This window comes from Polyodon spathula, chromosome 2 (assembly GCF_017654505.1).
Source record: "Polyodon spathula isolate WHYD16114869_AA chromosome 2, ASM1765450v1, whole genome shotgun sequence".
In the NCBI taxonomy this organism is placed as follows: domain Eukaryota; kingdom Metazoa; phylum Chordata; class Actinopteri; order Acipenseriformes; family Polyodontidae; genus Polyodon; species Polyodon spathula.
In genome coordinates, this window is record NC_054535.1 from 78,378,365 (window position 1) to 78,399,701 (window position 21,337).

A 21,337-nucleotide genomic window follows, 5' to 3' on the forward strand; every position below is an offset into this window, starting at 1 on the left:
CCTTCGAAGGTTGTTCTGTTTTTTTTTCTCTCCTTTTTAAGGACAACAGACACAAATATGGAAGAGTAAAAAAAAAAAAAAAAAAGAAGAAGAAAAAACACATTTTCGTTTTTTACTTCATTTTAATGGACCGGATGATCGCCAGGTCAAACTGTGAATCTCACAGCTTTGCAGGGGAGGTGAGGACAAATAAGTAAACGTATTATTTAAATAATTATTTCATAAAATTACAGAAAATAAGCAAAAGAAAAATAATCTACTCGATTTCAAAATATTTAAAACATATAGTCTACGTTACCTGTCATTTTTGTAAATCATTTGTTTGGATTGAATGAACGGAGACCAGCCCCCCAAAAAACTAGAGGTGCATTGACATGTACTAAAACACTGAAGTCTTTCACTCTTCTTTGCTTACTCTGTGCTTGTAAAACTGATCAGTCATGTAATGCATTATTATTAGTAACTTACAAAAAAACATACAAACCAAGGTTACAGTTACGTCGTTAATTTCCAGTGTTTGTCACGGAGACTGATGTAAGTTATTTGTTTTATGGGCATTATTAGTAGTAGTGTAGTTTTTGTAGCTGGTTCACACACTACATATAACAAAGATAATTATATTTTAATAGTAAATAATTCTGTCTATGTAATATGGGGCTAGGGAAAGCTGGGTATTCCGTTTCTTCAACTTTTATAAATAAAGGGAAAAATAAAAACAGGCACAATACACTTGTAATGTTTCATAAGGAAAAATTAACTTATTTTTAACAATGTATTATTATTAATAATAATAATAATAATAATAATAATAATAATAATAATAATAATATTGTTAAAAATAATAATAACTAGTAGGTACCATAGAGTTTTTAAAATGTGTTTTACAAGAGAAACCTGCTGTTGAATTCTATTTTCTTAATCACTAATGTGCAAAATTTTTGTGAATCAAATTCAGGACACCTTGCCAATACATGTTTGCAAGGATTTTTCATCCTCTGCCCAAATGACTGATAACAGCCAGGGAGAGAATATATTGGTCACTATCAGAAGTGGAGTGTTACTTGGTGTGTATCATAAAGTCACCACACTGATCGTGAAGTTCTGCTTCACACTGTGAAGTCCCAGGCTGATATCCAGTTCCACAGGATGCAAATCCAGAGACGTACTTAGTCCTAAACCTAAGAAAGACATTTGAGTGGAATATCAGAAAGTAACGTTCAGACTGGTTAGTTGGAAGATGGAAACATTGGAAACACCCCCTTAACACTTTACAGTGTACTGTAGTGTTTGATAGCCTGCCCATTGTGGCTGAAACAAACTTGCCACAGGAGCATATTAGTGCACTTCACTCAAGTGCTGACTGTTTGTGTTTTATATTTTAGCTTTTAAACCACATTTTCCATCCAGCAGTCCCCAAGTCAAAGCAATATACTTTTAATTACATTTCTATAAACTTCCATGATGCCCCTAAGAAACTGCTCTATGAAATATGTCATGATTTTATTGCTGTAAGTGCCCCTGTGTGCAATACATGCAGTGTATCACAGGTTTAGCTAAATGGTGTAGCTAAGGCTGCACTAGAACTTTTTACAGTCATAAACTAGCAGCTCTTCAGGGGGGCATTTGACTGCAGGGGTGTGCTAAAAACATTCTGATCCTGGACAAAATACAAATCTCATGACAGTTATATACAATGCACAAGGGGGGGGGGGGGTATTTGTTTTTAATTTTTTTTTTTTATGTACTGTAGTACTAAAAATAAACTTAGTTGTAAAATTATACTTTTGACATGACATCTAGGTTTTTCTGCTGCCTAGTGTAGATTTAATTTTCGGTTAAACAAGACAGTCATGACTAATATGCACTTGTTCTTTCATTTTAAACCTGAAACTAAAAATAACATACTTAAGGTTTTTTTAATTCTCTTTTATTTTATTTTTCAGATATTGTTACTTTATTTTCTCTTGGAATTTCACTGCAAGTTCTGGTGATTTACCTGAAACAGTGGACCCTCAAATTATTTATTTATTTATTTATTTATTTATTTATATTTATAACTAAATTAACCAATTATTGTTATTTTTTATTTCCCCCAATTTGGAATGTCCAGTTTTGTTTTTTTCTCCTTATGTTTTCCGCTTACATTTTTTGGTTAAACAGCGTGTGTAAAATAAACAGCGAGTTTGAAAATAAATTGGACCTGACGCGCCTGACAAGCGCTGAATAAATGGACTGCAAAGGGTTAAGGAATGACCAACTTTGTTGAAATACTGAATTTTCAACTTGACATAGGATGCAAAGGTAGATTATGGCTGCAAAAGACTGTGGAAAAGCATCAATCAAGTTTATCCAGCAGCAGGAGGTCAAGAAGCACAAACCATACGCAGATTCAGATCGCAACCCATCAGTTAGAGCTTGGGGTTTGAACTCGCAACTTATTTGTTAGCATTAAAAGCATTACAAAGATTAAAGATGGATCTAGGTTTAGGTCAGAAGAGCAGCTTAATGTGACAAAAAAATGCTGTATGCTTCACTGCTGCATGAGGTTACTGAACACAGGCTAACAATGCAGTGATATGCAGAAATAGTACTGATGGATTGTTATAAGAGAAACTGCATTGTGTCTTCGCATGAAAACACTGTTTTATTTGGGTCAAAGAAAAACTGATCAGAAAATGTAGTAAGAGGCTTTGCAAGTTTCAGTTGAAGCTTATCTTGAAGGATTTCAAAAGTCATCATGTGTTGATTGCTTTCCGTTGGGTCTGGAGTCTTCCATTAGAGACCAGCTCAAGTCCCCTTTCAATAATGCATACTGGAGATTGCTTTTGACGTGAATGGGTTTCTTAGGATACTGACACTAACAGATAGTGAAATTAAGTGATTCATTAGAACCACTGACTCACTGGCTTGAAGGATATACCTTTAATCAATCTTAAAACCCTGAATTGTGTGTTTACATAATGAGGGACCCTGGCTGAGAATTATATTTTGTGCTGGGACTGACTTGGTGTCCGTTGGAGTAAGTAGTGGTACGTTTAGTGAAGCATTTTTGCTGAAAGAAACAAAAAAATAAACAACCCTGTTAAACAGAAAACAATTTCTAAAAGTTCATACGTTGATATGAGTTTTTTGTCCCATTACTTGTGTTCTAGGTAGCTGTATCCAGTGGGGTGGTAGGCGTATCCAAGCGGTGTCATGAAGTTTTCAGGACCCTTGGAGAGCCAGAGATTGTCTTTCCTTCTGGAAATGGCAATCTCTAGGGAAGCACAGATGTGGAAGGTGTATGTGCCAAAAAATCCAACCAATCAGGTAATTAACATCACCACACTGTAAGAATATGGATATTTTATTAACTAGTTGTTCTTTCCTTTTGAATCTACAATAGCCTGGTGTACTGCACAGTTACCTCCCTAACCATTGCTGACTTGATTATAAGATAATTAAGGCAGGGAGAGTCCTGTCAGATTTTCTGACAGCTGATTTGCACTAACAGACACTAGTTTTGTTTCTACTTGACAGGCCTGAAAGGCTTTGGCAATCAGTAACACCGGGTTTACACAGTGGTGTGTGCAGGTTTTATCTGGACTTTTAAATAATAGAGAGAGCAGCCTCATTGGCTAATAAGTGTTTCCAACATGTATGAATAAGAGTGTGTTAAATAACTGAGCCCCTCAGAGCAGCTCGGTGAAAGAACCCACTCAAAGGCATGCTCAGTTCCACTCCTCCTGAACAGCTCAGAGAGCTACACAGCGGATTTCATTGAGCTGAGTGAGCGGAACAATTCTTGCTCAGCACCCTATGTCTTGATGCCAGCACAGCTTGACACTTTCAAAACTGCCTGATTCCCTTGACAACCAGTTCACTTTGGGAGGGGTGGGTAGGGCGTGAGTGCCTTTTTATGAGCACACCAAACACATGACAGAGTGTTCAAATATAGTCCAGAATCTGCAGGCCTAGATTGTTTTACAGCACCTGACTTGCCTTGTGTTGAACAACACCATTATGTCTGCGGATTCTGGAGCATATTTGAACTCTCTGTTATGTGTTATTGCTTTTTGAACAGCCCCCTAGTGTTCAAATGTTTAATTTATCTTGAGAGATTTCAGTACGAGTAAAAAACTTTCAGGTATCTAATAACTATGAAAGTGAAAGCATCGGCAGAGACAATTTAACATGGAGTAACCTCGGGGGCAGTCGAAAAAGCAATACATCTACCAGCTGGTGTGAACTGCTGTCCGATGCACAAGTTGTTCGCGGGAAAGTTTATCTTCTTGCCATGCCTAACTTGCCATTTCAAGATGAATGACCAAAGGGGGTGCAGAATAAAAACTACCTTTGAGAAACAAAATGAAAATGTCAGTCAAGCAGAAAGGGGGCAATTTTGTAAAGAGTTTTCATGTTTTGTAGCTATATGAAGTGTTCAGTGTGCAGTTGTGAAGGTATAGAGCATATGCTGTGTGCCAGCTTCAGTGTGTGTGGCTGTTTCGCTCTGTACAACTGCTTGTGATGTTTCGTTAACACAGCTGTTTTTCCTTTTGAGGAATTGAGTAATGGGTAGCGTTCAAGTAAACAGGGCGTAACAGGAAACAGTCAACCACCAGTCAGATTGAGCACCTTGAAATGGGTCATGCACAAAGTACTATTTTCATAGTGGTAGCTGTTGAAACACAGGAATTCTAATGGAATACAATCTAATCTGGCAATAGGTGAAGTGAAAGAAAAAAATATGACGAGGGGGTGAGGTTATCCTGTATGAGTTACACAATCAAGAAACGATGCAGTACCCATACATCCTCACAAGTGGGATGAAAGCCACAACCCCAAACAAACCCCTTCACATTTATTATTGTGTTTTCTGGGGCTGACTTTGTGGTGGACAGTGGGTTATATGTAGTTATGAACAATTTAGTATTCAGCCACATATTTAATCAGATCTATTACAAATTGACCATACTATAGCTGCATCAAAGGGCATGATTGTTTTACATTGTATTTAAAGCTGTAGTACAGATTGTTGGGTTGCAGACAAAACAACACCTTTATTCTGTCTTGTGCTTTCCATGGTGAAGGTACATACTCAAACACAGACATCTCCGTGCTACCCATTTATAACACCATAGTTTGGAGCCACTTGTTAAGAGACTGCTACTGTGTTCCCCTAATAATATAAAGTGAAATGGCATTTTAGGGCAAAATGGAGTGATGGCTGTGTCACATTAGGACAAGGAAGCACTATAAATAACTGCATAAAACAGTCTGGGAGATCCATTTTGATACTACACAGTTAAGAAATGAGAGGGAGAACAAGATTCTATTGTCCAACTAACTGCCCGTGGTGAAAGTCATAGTTTTGTGGAACTTGCTCTCAGTTGCCATCTAAACTGTTACATAAATGTATCTTCGATCTTTTAGTATTTTCACAATGTACACACTTATACAACAGCATTTTTTTTAAAAGAAACTCCTCAAATGCCCTTGACCTATTTGCTCAGTACAACAAAGGCAGTTTTTCTGAGTTACCAGAGTTATCACTTGAGTTGGGCAGGAAATACTACTGATTTTCCCCAAAAATACTTGCGTGTTAAAGGTCAAGACGTCAGTTTGTTGCAGATGGTATTATAGTGAAATTTGTCAACGATTTAAAAGATAAATCCATCTAGATATGTTTATGCATGTGACTCTATATCACTGCATAATCATCCATCTATCTGTTTATCTATATATGCATGAAGCGTGTTATTTAACACGAATAACTGTATTCAAACTGAGTATTATTATTATTATTATTATTATTACTATTATTATTTCAACGTTTCCAGTACTTTAAAGTTATTTTATTAATTTATTTTATTATTATTATTATTATTATTATTATTATTACAGTAAAAATGGCGTTCACGAACCCGGATCTATAGTTATGTTCCTCCCCCTACAACATTTTTTATTGACATTTAGTGGTGTAATTTCCTCCCAGCCCGGATTCAGACTTTACAATTCAGGCCAGCCGGAGGAGTGAAGTCGGACCAGAGAATTAGGGCTCCCGCCAAAATGGGAGCCAACTGGAGTAATTTAAAAACATAGAGACGGAGGTGTGGGGGGCCAACTGGAGCATGTACCCGGGTTATGTGTTTCATGGGAACGTGGTATAATAGGTTGGACAATGTGACTGTGTAAAATGTAAGTAGAACTGCTTTATTATATATGCTGTTGACAGTAGTTCAACTGCTGGGCTGTTGGATCACGTCACTCATTAGAAGTCATAGAAAGTGCCTGAAAGCACTAATTAGCGGTGTGTTTCTGATCAGCCAGCCACGAGCAGTAATTAGATTACTGGGGTCCTGGTAGTATGGCTGAGGCTCTATTGAAAACAGCGGAGAGAGACGGGGAGCTGGGCAGACCTCAGAAATTATGCAAGGGGATCTCAGATTGCTCCCAAGGGGAGGGGAAGTTAATTTGCTTTTTATGCTCACTTTGTATCTTTTTGCATTTTCTATAATTAAATTCCCCTTTGCACAGAGAAATCATTATGTGAAATCCCAACAGAGCCAATCATAGAAATATCTCTGATGTGCCGTTTCTTGGTTTTTGAGTTTGGGTGTCAGCTTGTTTAAAACAATTGAAAGAAAACCCAATAATTTAGGTTTTCCAGGGACTGACATTAAAGTAACGGTAACAGGGTAACTATAGGCTACACTACTCTGAGGTAACTAGGAAGAGTTCTGCTTGTGTCTTCAGAATGGTGTGTTTGCCGAGTTGTCAGCTGTGGATGAGCCAGATGTCTGTCTGTTCTTTAGAGCCTCTATACAGGGTCAGAGGTCACAGCAAACCCAGTCTGCGGAGAACAGCGAGCGCACACCCCCTGCCAGCACCCTATTAACACCCAAGCCACCGAATGCCAGATGCTGCCACTATTGTACTGTAGCAGACACGGCTGTCTCCCAAAGCTGCATTCGCATCAATGTTGCGGACTGCTGCCTTATGATCAGCTCAAATATAAAGGCCAGCTCAGCATTAAGAACATTTTACTCATTATCTTTGTTGTAATGGAGAGCTTCCACTGTATTAGGAATTTATTTTGTATGTTTTGTAACATGAAAGGTAATATGCTGATAAAGATAGATATCTTTAATGGCAACAACAGTTTGAGTGAGGTACCCTGATTGCAAAAACTGCAGGTTATATGACTAGCGCCAAAGAAGCAATCGTACTAGATTTGACATAATAGCCTGTATGTGTAAGCAAAACACTTTTTAATGCGTGTTGTTCTCTGGTTGGTTTTGGTGTTATTTGTTGCTTTTGTGTAATTTATTGCACTTCCTTCTCAGTTCTTTTGTCCATAGTATTGCTCCTTGGCAGCTTCTGTGCGGTTTAGCTTGAACTTTTGTTTGTGTCTGGTCTGTAGTACATTTTTAATGTATGTATTCTATTTCTGCATCTTTGCTCCTTGAGTGTTTAATTGGGTTCATGCATCTCAATCTCTCAACTGTGCAACTGATGTGCTGAGTAGCTGCCATTGGAACTGACTTGAAGGAGATTTGAAAAAGGACTTACTCATTTCCATCAGCAGCAGATCGAGATCAAATAGATTTCAATAGGGACTCTTTCAGCCTGTTAGTATTGCATGCTGGCAGAACTTGATATCTTCAGGTAGAATTGATAGTGGAAGCTACCTAATGAGCATCCACTGCAAAAGACACAGAATTTAAATAGCTGACTGCAGAAGTCTGTGAATATATTCTTCCGTCAGGAAATACACCCATCCCTCGTTATATCGCCCCTCGATTTGCTGCGGATTCAGATGTATCGCGGTCCTGGAGCTGGCTCCCCATTTTTACTGTCTAACTGCGTATGCCTTAGCTGTTGTATACATAGGCACTTCAAATTACTGTTCGTTTAATTCATACTGCACATCACAAACAACAATATACAAATCTGTGAAAAACAAGATCCTTGAGCAGGTTCAGAAGCATTTAAACTAGAAAGGAAGGGGGAGAAATCAACAAAAAACAGAAGGGAGACCACATCAAAACAAGGACAACAAGTCGGGTAAGACAAGCATTAAATGTATTTATGTAAATGCTAGAAGTATCAGAAACAAAATTTTAGAACTTGAAGCTACTGCACTAACAAGTAACTATGATGTGATAGGTGTTACAGAAACTTGGTTGTCTGAGAGTGATGGGGACGAATATAATATTTGTGGTTATACACTGTATAGGACAGACAGGCAGGACAGAAGCGGTGGAGGGGTAGCGCTATACATAAGAAACATTCTTGAAGCCCAGGTGTTAAATCTAGACAAAGAAAATAAAGCCGAATCAATATGGGTCAGAATAACGGACAAAAATTCAAAGAGCATAATAATAGGAGCATGCTATAGACCACCAGATTCAGATGGTGAGCAAAATAATCTGTTATACAATGACATTAGAAATGCATGTAGCAAAGGAGAGGCCATACTAATGGGGGATTTCAACTTCCCCCATATAAAATGGGAAAACCCGGTGGGTAGCACGACGGACGAAATTGAAATGGTGGAAATGACAAATGACTGCTTCCTAACGCAATTTGTCAAGGCACGACTAGAGGGGAGGCATGCCTTGATTTAATCTTTTCAAATAACGAAGACAGAATAACTAAAACAGAAGTCAGAGAACCACTGGCAATCTCAGACCATAACATGGTCTCATTTGAAGTGCTTTTTAAAACCCCAAAAGTAATGACTAAAGCTAAGGATTACAATTTTAGAAAAGCAAACTATGAAGGTATGAAACAGCGACTAACAGAAGTAGATTGGAGTAAAATAGAGAAAACATCCACAGAAAAAGGATGGTTGTTCTTCCAAAATGTAGTACTAGAGGCGAAAAACAATTACATCCCTAAAGTAGACAAATCTGAATGTAAAACTAAATTGCCAAAATGGTTTAATAGATCAATTAAAAAAAAATTCAGTGAAAAAAGGCACTTTACAGAGCGTTAAAAAGGGACCAAAAACAAAGTACACAGAAAGAGTACACGGAATTGCAAATGCAAGTCAAAAAGGAAGTTAGAAAGGCCGAGAGAAATAGAAATGAACATTGCTAAGGGGACTAAAACCAATTCCAAAATGTTTTTCCAATATTACAACAGCAAGAGAACATTCAAAGAGGAGGTTAAATGTCTAAGAGATACAAATGGCAAAATCATAGATGAAGAAAAAAAATAGCAAATATATTAAATGATTACTTTTCACAAATTTTTACAAAGGAGGATACGGAAAACATGCCCCACATGTCATCCAGTTCCTGTCCAGTTTTAAATAACTTTAGCATAACCGAGGCAGAAGTGTTAAAGGGACTAGGAGCTCTTAAAATAAACAAAGCCCCTGGGCCAGATGAGATCCTCCCAATAGTACTCAAAGAAATGAAAGAAGTTATTTACAAACCGCTAACCAAGATCATGCAGCAGTCTCTTGACACGGGTTGTACCGACAGACTGGAAAATTGCAAACGTAATACAGATCCACAAAAAGGGAAACAAAACTGAACCAGGTAACTACAGACCAATAAGCCTGACTTCTATTATATGCAAACTTATGGAAACTATAATAAGATCCAAAATGGAAAATTACCTACATGGTAACAGTATCCTGGGAGACAGTCAACATGATTTTAGGAAAGGGAGATTGTGTCTAACTAACCTGCTTGATTTTTTTGAGGATGCAACAACGATAATGGATCATTGCAAAGCATATGACTTGGTTTATTTAGATTTCCAGAAAGCTTTTGACAAAGTCCCATGTAAAAGATTAATTCTCAAACTGAACGCAGTAGGGATTCAAGGAAACACATGTACATGGATTAGGGAGTGGTTAACATGTAGAAAACAGAAAGTACTGATTAGAGGAGAAACCTCAGAATGGAGTGTGGTAACCAGTGGAGTACCACAGGGATCAGTATTAGGTCCTGTGCTATTCCTAATCTACATTAATGATTTAGATTCTGGTATAGTAAGCAAACTTGTTAAATTTGCAGACGACACAAAAGTGGGAGGAGTGGCAAACACTGTTGCAGCAGCAAAGGTCATTCAAAATGATCTAGACAAGATTCAGAACTGGGCAGACACATGGCAAATGACATTTAATAGAGAAAAGTGTAAGGTACTGCATGCAAGAAATAGAAATGTACATTATAAATATCATTTAGGAGATACTGAAATTAAAGAAGGACTCTATGTAAAAGACCTAGGAGTTTTTGTTGACTCAGAAATGTCTTCATCTAGACAATGTGGGGAAGCTATAAAAAAAAGGCCAACAAGATGCTCGGCTACATTGTGAAAAGTGTGAATTTAAATCAAGGGAAGTAATGTTGAAACTGTACAATGCATTAGTAAGACCTCATCTTGAATGTTGTGTTCAGTTCTGGTCACCTCGCTACAAAAAGGATATTGCTGCTCTTGAAAGAGTGCAAAGAAGAGCGGCCAGAATTATTCCGGGTTTAAAAGGCATGTCATAAGCAGACAGGCTAAAAGAATTGAATCTATTCAGTCTTGAACAAAGAAGACTACGCGGCGACCTAATTCAAGCATTCAAAATTCTAAAAGATATTGACAATGTCGACCTAAGGGACTTTTTTGACCTGAAAAAAGAAACAAGGACCAGGGGTTACAAATGGAGATTAGACAAAGGGGCATTCAGAATAGAAAATAGGAGGCACTTTTTTACACAGAGAATCGTGAGGGTCTGGAGTCCACTCCCCAGTAATGTTGTTGAAGCTGACACCCTGGGATCCTTCAAGAAGCTGCTTGATGAGATCCTGGGATCAATAAGCTACTAACAACCAAACGAGCAAGACGGGCCGAATAGCCTCCTCTCTTTGTAAACTTTCTTATGTTCTTACTGTGGTCATATGCACACGTATTGCACAATAATGGTTTTTATTTTCGCCAGCGAGGTGTTTACTTGTGGCAGCAAGTCACAAGGCCACATCCGCATCCATAGCAACAAGCTTCCAATGTTGCAAATGGATTCTTTTATTGCAGCGGGTTTGTGCAGTTGAGAAAGGAGAGGAAGACTCATGAAATTAATTGGAGACTGAAGTTGATGAGAAGCAATTACCCACTGTGCAAATTAAAACGGTGCACTGCCTTTTTTACGAAAAATGAGAACAAGCAGTTTGCTTAGAGCATTTATACTGGACCCTGACGCCCGGATAAAACGAGGGAGTGGTTATACAGTGTTTGTTAGCCTGTTTGTTTTTCTGAGGGTTTCTCACTATATCGCGGCCCTGGATATATAGCAGATTTATATTGGCCCCCGACACCGCGATATATTGAGTGGATGGTGTATTGCAGGTTGATGAATGAATGAATGAATCTGCAAACATAAAAATGATCCATACTGTGCAGGGTCATTTACCTTTAATGTACACCCTATTTGCTGCATGTTTTCTGCATTGTTACAGTACAGTTGAGAAATGTAAGAATAGCCATTTAAAATGACAAGCAAGTGTAGAGCTACCCAAAAGTAAGTTACTGAAGCATAACACCTGCTGTGAGCAAACTGAGAATGACCCTGTACAAAGGTGGAGCCCATAAATAAAATAACACTTCTGAGGACAAAAACATACTGTTTTATTGGGCTTGTTAGCCTTGCCGGAATGATTTTACTGCTGTCTGCATTCACTAGACAATGAATGTGTCTCAAATGGATAAACACATACCATACTTGTTTTATTATTTATTTTTACCGTTAATGTTTAAATATATGGGTTGAAGTTCGCTGAATGTTTAAACTTGTGATTGGAATAGTACAATGAGTTACAACACCAGACCTTTGGTCAGGTTTGGTTAGTTGTGTTTCACATTGAAGACTGCCTCCTGGTGGTAAATAACACAGACACCCTTCCTCAGTGGTCAGACAGGGCACAGGCACTTCAGAATCAGGACTGACACGGGCATGAACTGTGGAGAAGTCCAGAATATGTTGAGGTTTAATGCCAGGTCAGCCACTACCTGTGTGAACTTGGGTTGTCTGCTAGAAACCTGAGCACATGCCTCTGTTCTGGGAATGAATAAGGAAAGGTGAAACTTGAATCTGGATAGAAAATGAGAGATGTCCCTTTAAACAGTGCCTCCTTAGTGTTTTCCTGCTGCACAGTTTCCGCCCCTGGCCTGGTCAATGCTACCAGGTCACACCTCAATTGAACTCCACTGACTCATCCCCCAGCTCACATGCCACCTCGGCAGTTTCCAGGCAGCTGATCGAAGGGTACAAGGTCGAGCAGCATCTGACAGGCTAAGAAACTCACCCTCCATAGCGGGAGGGAGCCCAGAACTGGGGCAGGAGGTGATATTTCAGAATCAAGAAAAACAAAGTTGCAACTTCTGGAATTCTTAGAGTCTCATTATGGTGTTACTCGACATTGTAACGTGCAGCAGGGCTTGGATTATTAAACATTTAACAAGTGACATTAACTCCAGATAACAAATGAAAGGGTTATTTTTTCTGTGTGTATGTATGTATATATATATATATATATATATATATATATATATATATATATATATATATATATGCATACTTGATACATAACTTTAAAACATTGTGGTGTAATATATCTTTTCATACAGTAATTAATCTTTTTTCTATAGTTTGTCCAGCCAGTACTAAGAGCAATAACAGGTAAGGTAAATGTAGCATCTCATTTGTCATCTTCATAGTAAATAGTCCAACACTATCCAGTCTTTGAAGTGAAAGATGAGTAACAATGCTGTATGTATTTCACCTTGGTTACATTACAGAAAAAGCAACAAACAATGTAAACATTTGACCCTGCCTCAGTGCCCAGGGATGTGAGAATGTGAGTGTACGTGAATGAACGAGCACTGGCTTCGTTTGCAGCCAGGCTTCGTACATATCCACATGATTGTTGTAACATTCCTGAGGCTTTATCAAGTTTTGTTTAACACAACAGGTTTGAACATGAAGTGGAACAGACAATAATAGTCAAAATTAAAAAAAAAAAAAAACGTTAAGGTTTATAGCTACTCCTTCGTATTTTAAAAACTGTATTTCATAAGCATGGTTCCTTCCTTCACTCTTGATCTTCAAGCTGACCCAGTACATGGCATGCAGAGTTATTTGAATGTCTTGTTTGTAACGCCAATGCTGCGTTTACCAGCTTCCTGTTCTCATTCCTCCACCCCAGTAAAAAGGATAAACATTACAGTTTGTTTTAATATACTGTACTACTGACTAAGACCACCTTCCCAGCTCTACATAGTCATTCAAACAGCTTTAATTCACAGCAAATAGAAGCAGGTGAGCTACTTACTGTATCCTGCAGAGTACTGATATTTGCCTGGAAAATGATACATTATCACAGATTTTTCAACCCGTTATTATTCCCAGGAAATTGTATACAAAATAACAACATCAAATAAAACCGCTTGATTTTACAGTACACCAACAGTCAGTAATCACACTTCATAATATGATAATAATCCTCCACGTACAGAAGCTTAGAAAACACTTACAAAGCAACTAATGTACTTGGCAGAACAAGTCCCAGATTTTAGCGCTCTCTTTAACTTGTGGTTGAATTTCCTTAGCCGGTTAATTACAATTTGAAGCGGTTTTCTAGATGTAATGTAGAAAGTGTAACATACAGATGCATCCCCAACAGGACAACAGTTGGACAAGTCCGCCCCGCCCCCCACCCCCCATGATGATGTGAGTTTTGCAGACCCTTGAGGTTTGTTTGTTTGTTTTCTTCTCAACGGTTTCTGTAATAGAAGAATCCTGTTAAGGAAACAGGGTTATTTTAGGAGTCCCAGTATGCCTGTCACTTGTTTTAATGGCTTCATAAAAATAAGTCAATAGATACCAGTAGTATGATCAGAACCGCCCTACATTGGAAAACAATGAATTAATTTCATATTCCAAGGTCTGCTGTTTAAGGTGGAGAGTATAACATATAAAAATGATGGAAAGCACACACACACACACACACAAAAAAAAGATTATACATATTTTGTTTTAGTAGGCTCTTCAACAGCAGATATCGGTGAAGGAGTGCCTGTGGTTTTGACTGTCGGCTGAAACTGACTTGACCTTGATGTAAGTTTAAATGCCTGGCCAGGCTGGCTTATTGTACAGAGGGTGAGAGAAACAACAAAGCACAGAGTGCTGATATGTGCTCCATCTCACAGCCTCTCTGCAGGACAACTGACAATCAAAACAGTGGTTAGGGCAGTCCTCCTCATTGCGCCAGCCAGCTCTCATCAGCTGATCTCAATCCCCAGCTGCTTCAGTTTTACAAACAGACTTGGCAAAAAAAATAAAGGTGGGCAAGAGTCTGACTTTCCTCTGGAAACAAAATGTTTTGGTCAGCAAAACCTTCCCTTTATTCCATACTGAACCTTGGAATAAGAGACCAATTCACATCTTCATTTGCAGTGGAGTTGATACCAGTGCTGTTTATGTACTGTGAATAATGGTAGCCTACTGTGAATGGTAGAGAAGGTACTTGTAGTTATTAGTCTACCAAGCTTATTGATCTCAACCTCCGTGTCCATGCAAGACTAGAGGAACACACAGAAAGAATAACCTCAGCGCTGTACGTGATCCTCACATGGTATCATGAGAAACATACACACTGAAACGTTCTGGGGCTCAGACTTCTTAATAAGACAACCCGTTCCTATTGAAGCCGTTAGTGCTAGTGCTAACCCAGTTGATTTAACTTAGGGAAACAAGTTCACTCAAGTTAGTGCTATATGAAACAGCACTGGGTTTATCTACACTGTACTGGAGCTGCGCCCCTTGTATTTGTTTACATTGCAGTGGAATGTCAAGCATAGATTGGGACAGTGCTGGGAGTCTGGGACTCCTGATTCAGCAGAGCTCTCACAGGGCTTCTCTCTATCACTGTGGGAATCACTGTCTGCTCAAATCATTAAACCAAAAACGGAAACAAAGTTTTTGCCAGATGTGTCTTATCCACAGACTTTATACCCCACTCGCACACCGGGTACATTTGAAAATGTACGACTGTATTTACCGTGCAATGTACCAACATTAAAACATGTCAGTTACCATTGGGAGCAGTGTTCATAAAGTTTTAGCGCACTAGTCTAGTAAATGCATTGAAGTGCTGGTCATCCGCAGGTCTGCTAATTTAAGGACACATCCATTATTGCACACTAAAAGATATATCATGAGAATTCTTCCCAAAGGTTTTGCTCACTGAGTGTAGTGATGGTTGAATTTGGCTATTGTAATAATCTTGGTCACGTACAGTAAAACCGCTGTAGATTCTTCAGTGGCTTTGTCATTTTGACCTGTGTTTAACAGTAGCCACACTGTTTCATCCATTCTCCTCAACTTAGTGCTCTACAGGATCCAGATCAGCCGATTACATGTTTAACACGTGTGTAAAACAACTGTAACAGTGTTCTCTGTATCTTTCTGTGCAGGATACAGATATCTCTCCAGCTCAGCGGGATGAAGTGATTCAATGGCTGGCTGAACTTCACGACAAGTTCCATCTTTATCCAGAGACTCTTGCACTGGCCATCAGTATTTTGGACAGGTTTTTAGCCATAGTAAAGGTAAATATCACACTGAGTTCATCTCCAGGCACGAAGTCATTCAGAAAGTAAGATGCAATGCAGGAACCTCATTTTTTGTGATAGCAGAGCTACATGTCTGACTGAACCTATTCTAAAGTAATTTTTGCAGCACAGGAAATATATATATATATAGATAGATATATTTGCATTTGTTTAAGAGATTACTTGTATTTGTCAGTGCATTTAAATATTATTTAATTCATATTTTTTTACAGTTTTTTTATGTCACCTGAACAGAACTAAACACTGGAGCTGGAAAGTACAACAAAACCAAGCATTCAGCCTTTACCCAGAAATGTACTTGCTTTCATATTTAATATACAACGTATTTATAAACAGCATGAGACATTTGCTAAATATAGCAGTAAAAGATGATTTTCATGTCACCCCGCAAACCCACACATCCTGAGGAAGTGCCAGACAACTCAAAACTAAACTGGTTCATTCTGGTTTGTCCTCAGGCCCGTCCAAAATACCTGCGCTGCATTGCCATCAGCTGCTTCTTCCTCGCCGCCAAGACCAGTGAGGAGGATGAGGTGGGTGCACATCACTACTGAACTCCCTGAACTCACGCTGGTGTCAAGGTGTTCTTCTCCATGAACTCTAGTCACTGAACTGGGATGTGTAAAATAAGGGTAGTGGCAGCGTGCATAAAACTCAGAGTTGACATTCCCTTTAAGACCATATTAAATGCTCTCTAAAATTAAGCAACACTAATGTTGAATTTAATTTTCTTGCTGTGTCTTTGCCTTTTCCTTTTTTTCATTTTAGTCTTGACCAGGCAAAGATTTAGCGTTAGTCTTAACTACCAGATATAAACTGTTGCTTCAGCTTTTTTATATTTGATAGTTCAGCTGTTGTGGTGTGTAACTTGTTACCTAGACAATCTTTTATAGGTCTGCATTGTTATGTTTTTGTACAGTGTGTTTAATTTGTTCCCACATGCCCTTAATGAAAATCAGATAAGGCTCTAATGTCCTGATTTCTAACAGTAGCTGAACTACAAATAAACACTGCTTGTTTACACTGCGACCAGCTTGTGGGTGCATTCATTCCTAGCATTCTCAGGCACTCAGGCCTTCATTATTTCCCAAGCGTGAAACTGACAATCATGGTGACAAAAAACAAAATCATAATAATCAACCGCTGCTTTATGCTGTGTAAAATGTTCCTACATGGAAAGCAAATCATGGTTTATTAATTATTTAAATGGCTGACTTTTTTTAAATGCAATTTTCTTGCTGTAGTAAGTGTGGTTGTTATGGGATACACTTTGTCTGTTTGTCTGTAGCGGATCCCTGCCCTGAGGGATTTGGCAAAGGACAGCAGCTGTGGCTGCTCTGCTTCAGAAATACTGCGAATGGAGCGGATTGTACTGGATAAACTGAGCTGGGACCTGCACACAGCAACTCCTTTGGATTTCCTCCATATTGTGAGTGTGCACTCCTATTGTTCCACGTCTGCCTAACTCGGGAGCTCCAGGAGCACAGGAGGATAGCCTCCCATCCATCACTGAGGAGCCGGGGCAAACAAATGTGGAATAATCTGCCTTCACAGTTACTAATCCTCAAAGAGCTGCTCTAATCAAAAGTCACTTGTATAGATTCCTATTTAGAAACAAATGCAAGGGCAAAGGCAACATATTTTAAAGGAAAAACATTAATGAATTAACAAGGAATGGGTCCTACTGGTCCATATTATAACATATTACTCCTACCTAGCAGCAACTAAGTTGATTCTTTCTCATTGTTATATCCTACACAGTGTGTGTGTGTGTGCTTGTATTTGTTTATATATTTCCCCTTTCTTGACAGTATTTGAATAGTAAAATATGTTCTGAAAATCAAAAGCACTTTTCTTTTAAATCAGTTCTCATCAATTTGTGAATTGTATCAGAAGTTTATTCAAACAGAGCTGCTTGTGTTCCAAAACCGTCAGTCGGTTGACCGTGGCTGTTACTGGCGTTGATGTACAGATAAAGGGTGCAGCACTTGTTTTGTTACAGTATAAAGTTCACCATATACTGGCATCTTCCTCAATTAAAGCAAAAAGTCCCTTTTGCTAAACAGTACAGGTTTTGCTTTCATTTCTGTAAGCATGCCATGTTAGTGTGATACGTTAATGGAGAGCTCATGTTTACACATCCTCACAATGAATTGTTTACTGTATGTTGCAGTATTTACTTGAACAGCAACCATCCCTGGTGAATTTCTTGGATGACATCCAAACCAGTATGACTTTCTAGTGACTTTATGGTCAAGAAATCTAATAACTGGAAGTGTTCCAAAACAGCTCAGTATGAAATAAACCTCCTTATTAAACTATGCTGGTTTGTTTTTTAAAGATCTTGTTAAACGTAAACATGTGCAGCAATCCCGCAGCAAGGTGGCTGTTGTTAATTTCTAATTCTTTGTTTAATGGTTTGTTTGCCCTCATTTTCCAGTTCCATGCGATGGTGCTGTCCAGCAGGCCCCAGCTCTTGGCCAGCCTCCCAAAAATGAACCCGTCCCAGCATGTATCTCAACTGACTAGGCAGCTCCTCCAGTGTCTGGCCAGTCATCCACTGCTGCAGTTCAAGAGCTCCATGCTGGCTCTGGCCATTATCACCTTGGAGCTGGAGAAATTGTGTCCTGATTGGCTTGCTCTCACTATCGACCTGCAAAGCAAAGCGCAGGTAAGGAAATGCAGTTAATCATTTATATTACTGTACACAAATAAACTAAAATTGTAACAGAGCCACCAGGATGATTTTTTTTTTGTCCACAGGAGCCCCACAGGTATCCTTTTACCAGTCATCCAATGGCATTGGCCATGGTAATTGCTATGCTGTTGTCATAGTCTGTGGCGTTCAAATCTTTTGGCTTGAGTACCAGGAATTGTGTAAGGAAACTAAACACTAATACTAAACGCTATGTACATAACATAAGCCAATAACATACTTTCATCTTTGAAAGTATAAAATACTAAAAAGCAGAAACGTTTCAGTAAAATGAAAATGACTATGTTTTCATTCACGTAATAAAAAGATTTAACCCTTAGTGGTCCATTTATTCAGCGCTTGTCAGGCGCGTTTATTTTTTTATTTTACACGCACTGTTTAAAACATTTTTTTTTTCTTAGAGTAAAACAGGTTTAAAAGGCACTGCATAGCACAGGACTCTCAGTACTGCCAAGCCCCACCCCTTGTTCTCTGTATTTTTCACATACCTCTTCGTAGTAGTAAATCCTCTCCTGATCACTCGTTTTATCACCAGACTCCTCAATAATGTGATCCAAGTTGTTATTTTATTACTATAACATCTCAGAAAGCTCTGCAAATGTCTGTGATATTCTTTGAGTGCTGGATGCGGAAGCAGATGTCTTTGTGTCCGTGTTATTCGCCCCTTTTAAACGTATTTATCCCCCCCCCCCGGCTTCTCTCGGCTCTTATCAGTCTCACTCGGCCAAAACGACTAGAGACCTGTGCTTGATGTCTTTTTGATGATATCGGACTGTAAAGGGAAAATTGTAATGTTGGACCTGGTCCAGCATAGGACCGAAAAGGATTAAAATCTTTATACCAGTAAGGCAACTTCTATTTTCTGAAGCTGCTTTCTTTCCTCTTTACTTTCAGATTGATAGCTCCCAGCTGATCCGCAGCCGAGAGCTTGTGGCGCGTCACCTGTCCTCACATCAAGCTTCCATGCCTCCCAATACTGTGTACATCTACCGGCCCCTGAAGCATTGCCTTGTTCCCTGTGACAGGGGAGCCTTCCGGGTTCAGCCCTCCTCCCTTGTCCCAGAGACCGGTCCTCAAGCAAGAACAACGACAGTGGCCAAGAACAGCCGTCCAGGAGCCCCCCTCAGAGGCACAGTAGCGCCCCCCCTGTGCCGGCGCCTCTCAGCTCCACTCGGCTGCAAGCAGACCTCAACGAAGCGCAAGGTGGAAGAGATGGAAGTGGACGAATTCTACGATGGAATCAAGCGGCTGTACAATGAAGACGGTGCCCAGGAGGGGGCAGGCATGGAGATCGTTGGCGCCACCTGCTGTGTCACTTTGGCCCGGCAGGCAGGCAGCGTCTCCCCCTGCCCCACCCTGCAGCCCGTCAGCGTCATGTAACAATGTTAACAACTACGAGTACAACCGAGGCAACGGTCAAGGGCATACCTTACAGGCTGTGATGAAGTGAGCCAAAAATAAAATCTCATGCTGCTGATTTATAGTTTAACTGTTTCTGAAGCACATCTTAAAAAAATAAATAAAAAGATATACAAAAAAAAGTTCAAAACTCCCAAAAATTGTGGAACAAAAAAAGTAGAAAGAAATGTCTTTTTTCTCTTTAGTCTTTGATGTACATTTGACTGTTCTCAGATTGCTGTTGGGGTTGATGTTTACTGTCCTTGCTTGTTCTGAATCCCCTCCACCTTTCATTGCTTAATCATAAGTCAGTTTTTTGTGCTGCAGCCTGTCTGTGTTCCTTTTACTTTTATTAAAGATGTTGTGCACGATGCCCCGTGTATGACCTGTAACCTCAGAGATGCTTAACAGAAGGAAAAATTGTAGAATTCTGGTATATTTATGTTAATTTATAAAAGTCATCCAAAAATTCTGTATGTTAACAAGAAATATAGCAGGGAAGCTGTTTGGAAACTGCCTGTTACGAAACTGAAAAAAGTTGTGACGTAATACAAATGTTGTGAATTCATATTACAATATTTCTTGAGGCAGCACAGTGAATTTCTTCATTATTTCCCAAACATTGTGCTCCCTTTCAATTTATGTGAAACTGAACTTTTATAGCTAAACAGGTTTTAGTTTACTGTCAGAAACTTACAGTGAATACATTTTTCTCCACTAAGTGATGCATAAAAGAGCACTTGTATAACGTTCTACTTAAGTAGCAAAGTAAAACTAAACACAAAAGAAATGTTACATCAGTTCAGTATAGGGGCTTCTGTAAGAATGTACACTTTGAAGTAAATGTCCATTTGAAAAGTTCTAAGTGAATAATAATTTAATCCTAATTTCTTTTTGTGTTATTCGTTAATCACAAGCCGGTTGTTTGCAAAGCTCCTTTGACAGCCTGAAAAGGGTAACCGCTGTTCTACTGAAACGCTCCTGGCAATAAAAACATTGTCCTTGCATTAACTTTGAATTCTGTGTTCTTTGCTATTCAGAATAAGAAGTGCATTTATCACTCAATGGGTGCAGTTGGGTCTACAGGCTGTGTGTTTTCTACTAATGTACATTGTAACAGCACTTGCACATTTACATAAAAGGTACTCAACAAAAATGACCTAAAGTGTAAAGCCATCAGTTACTTTTTATAATTGTATAGAAAAATAAAAATAAACTTTTGGCAGGTTTCGTAAGACAGACACAGGCAGATCCCTGGATGATAGTTGAGGGAGGGGGATTTAAAGTTTGGTAGAGGAGTTATTGGTGGAACTGTCTCATTATCCAAAGATTGAGAACATGTCACCTTTCAGGTGGAAGTATGTTTGTTATGTGTGTTGTTTGTTTATATATATATATATATATATATATATATATATATATATATATATATATATATATATATATATCTATCTATCTATCTATCTATCTCTCCCACTGGGTTGACGTTGGGTTTTTCTTTTATCTCCTGTGATCTGTTGCTGAATCGCATCCACCAGAAATCCTTCCTTCAGATGTCAGAGGTCAGTTGCACATAAAATGGAAAGTACAGGTTGCGACCTCCAACTG

At 38.8% G+C, this 21,337-nt stretch overlaps 1 protein-coding gene across 2 annotated transcripts; it reads left to right on the forward strand.

The window, feature by feature from the left end:
- The first annotated feature begins 4 nt into the window (after window positions 1-4).
- On the forward strand, window positions 5-20,740 carry LOC121301366 (cyclin-I-like). Of its 2 annotated transcripts, XM_041230703.1 has the most exons (7): window positions 5-179; window positions 3,153-3,309; window positions 15,457-15,591; window positions 16,074-16,148; window positions 16,904-17,044; window positions 18,056-18,286; window positions 19,226-20,740. In XM_041230703.1, the coding sequence occupies exons 2-7, from the start codon at window positions 3,196-3,198 to the stop codon at window positions 19,709-19,711; spliced, it is 1,182 nt and encodes a 393-aa protein (XP_041086637.1). In that variant the 5' UTR covers window positions 5-179; window positions 3,153-3,195; the 3' UTR covers window positions 19,712-20,740. The 2 variants fall into 2 exon arrangements, with proteins under 2 accessions (XP_041086637.1, XP_041086643.1); XM_041230709.1 differs by lacking the exon at window positions 3,153-3,309.
- Window positions 20,741-21,337: the final 597 nt, after the last annotated feature.

What these genes read in the sequence shown, in the direction of transcription:
- LOC121301366 (XM_041230703.1), top strand. Translation starts at nt 3,196, where the DNA reads ATGAAGTTTTCAGGACCCTTGGAGAGCCAGAGATTGTCTTTCCTTCTG. An exon ending in CAAAAAATCCAACCAATCAG is followed by an intron (nt 3,310 to 15,456) that starts GTAATTAACATC and finishes CTTTCTGTGCAG; the next exon opens with GATACAGATATCTCTCCAGC. An exon ending in GGTTTTTAGCCATAGTAAAG is followed by an intron (nt 15,592 to 16,073) that starts GTAAATATCACA and finishes GTTTGTCCTCAG; the next exon opens with GCCCGTCCAAAATACCTGCG.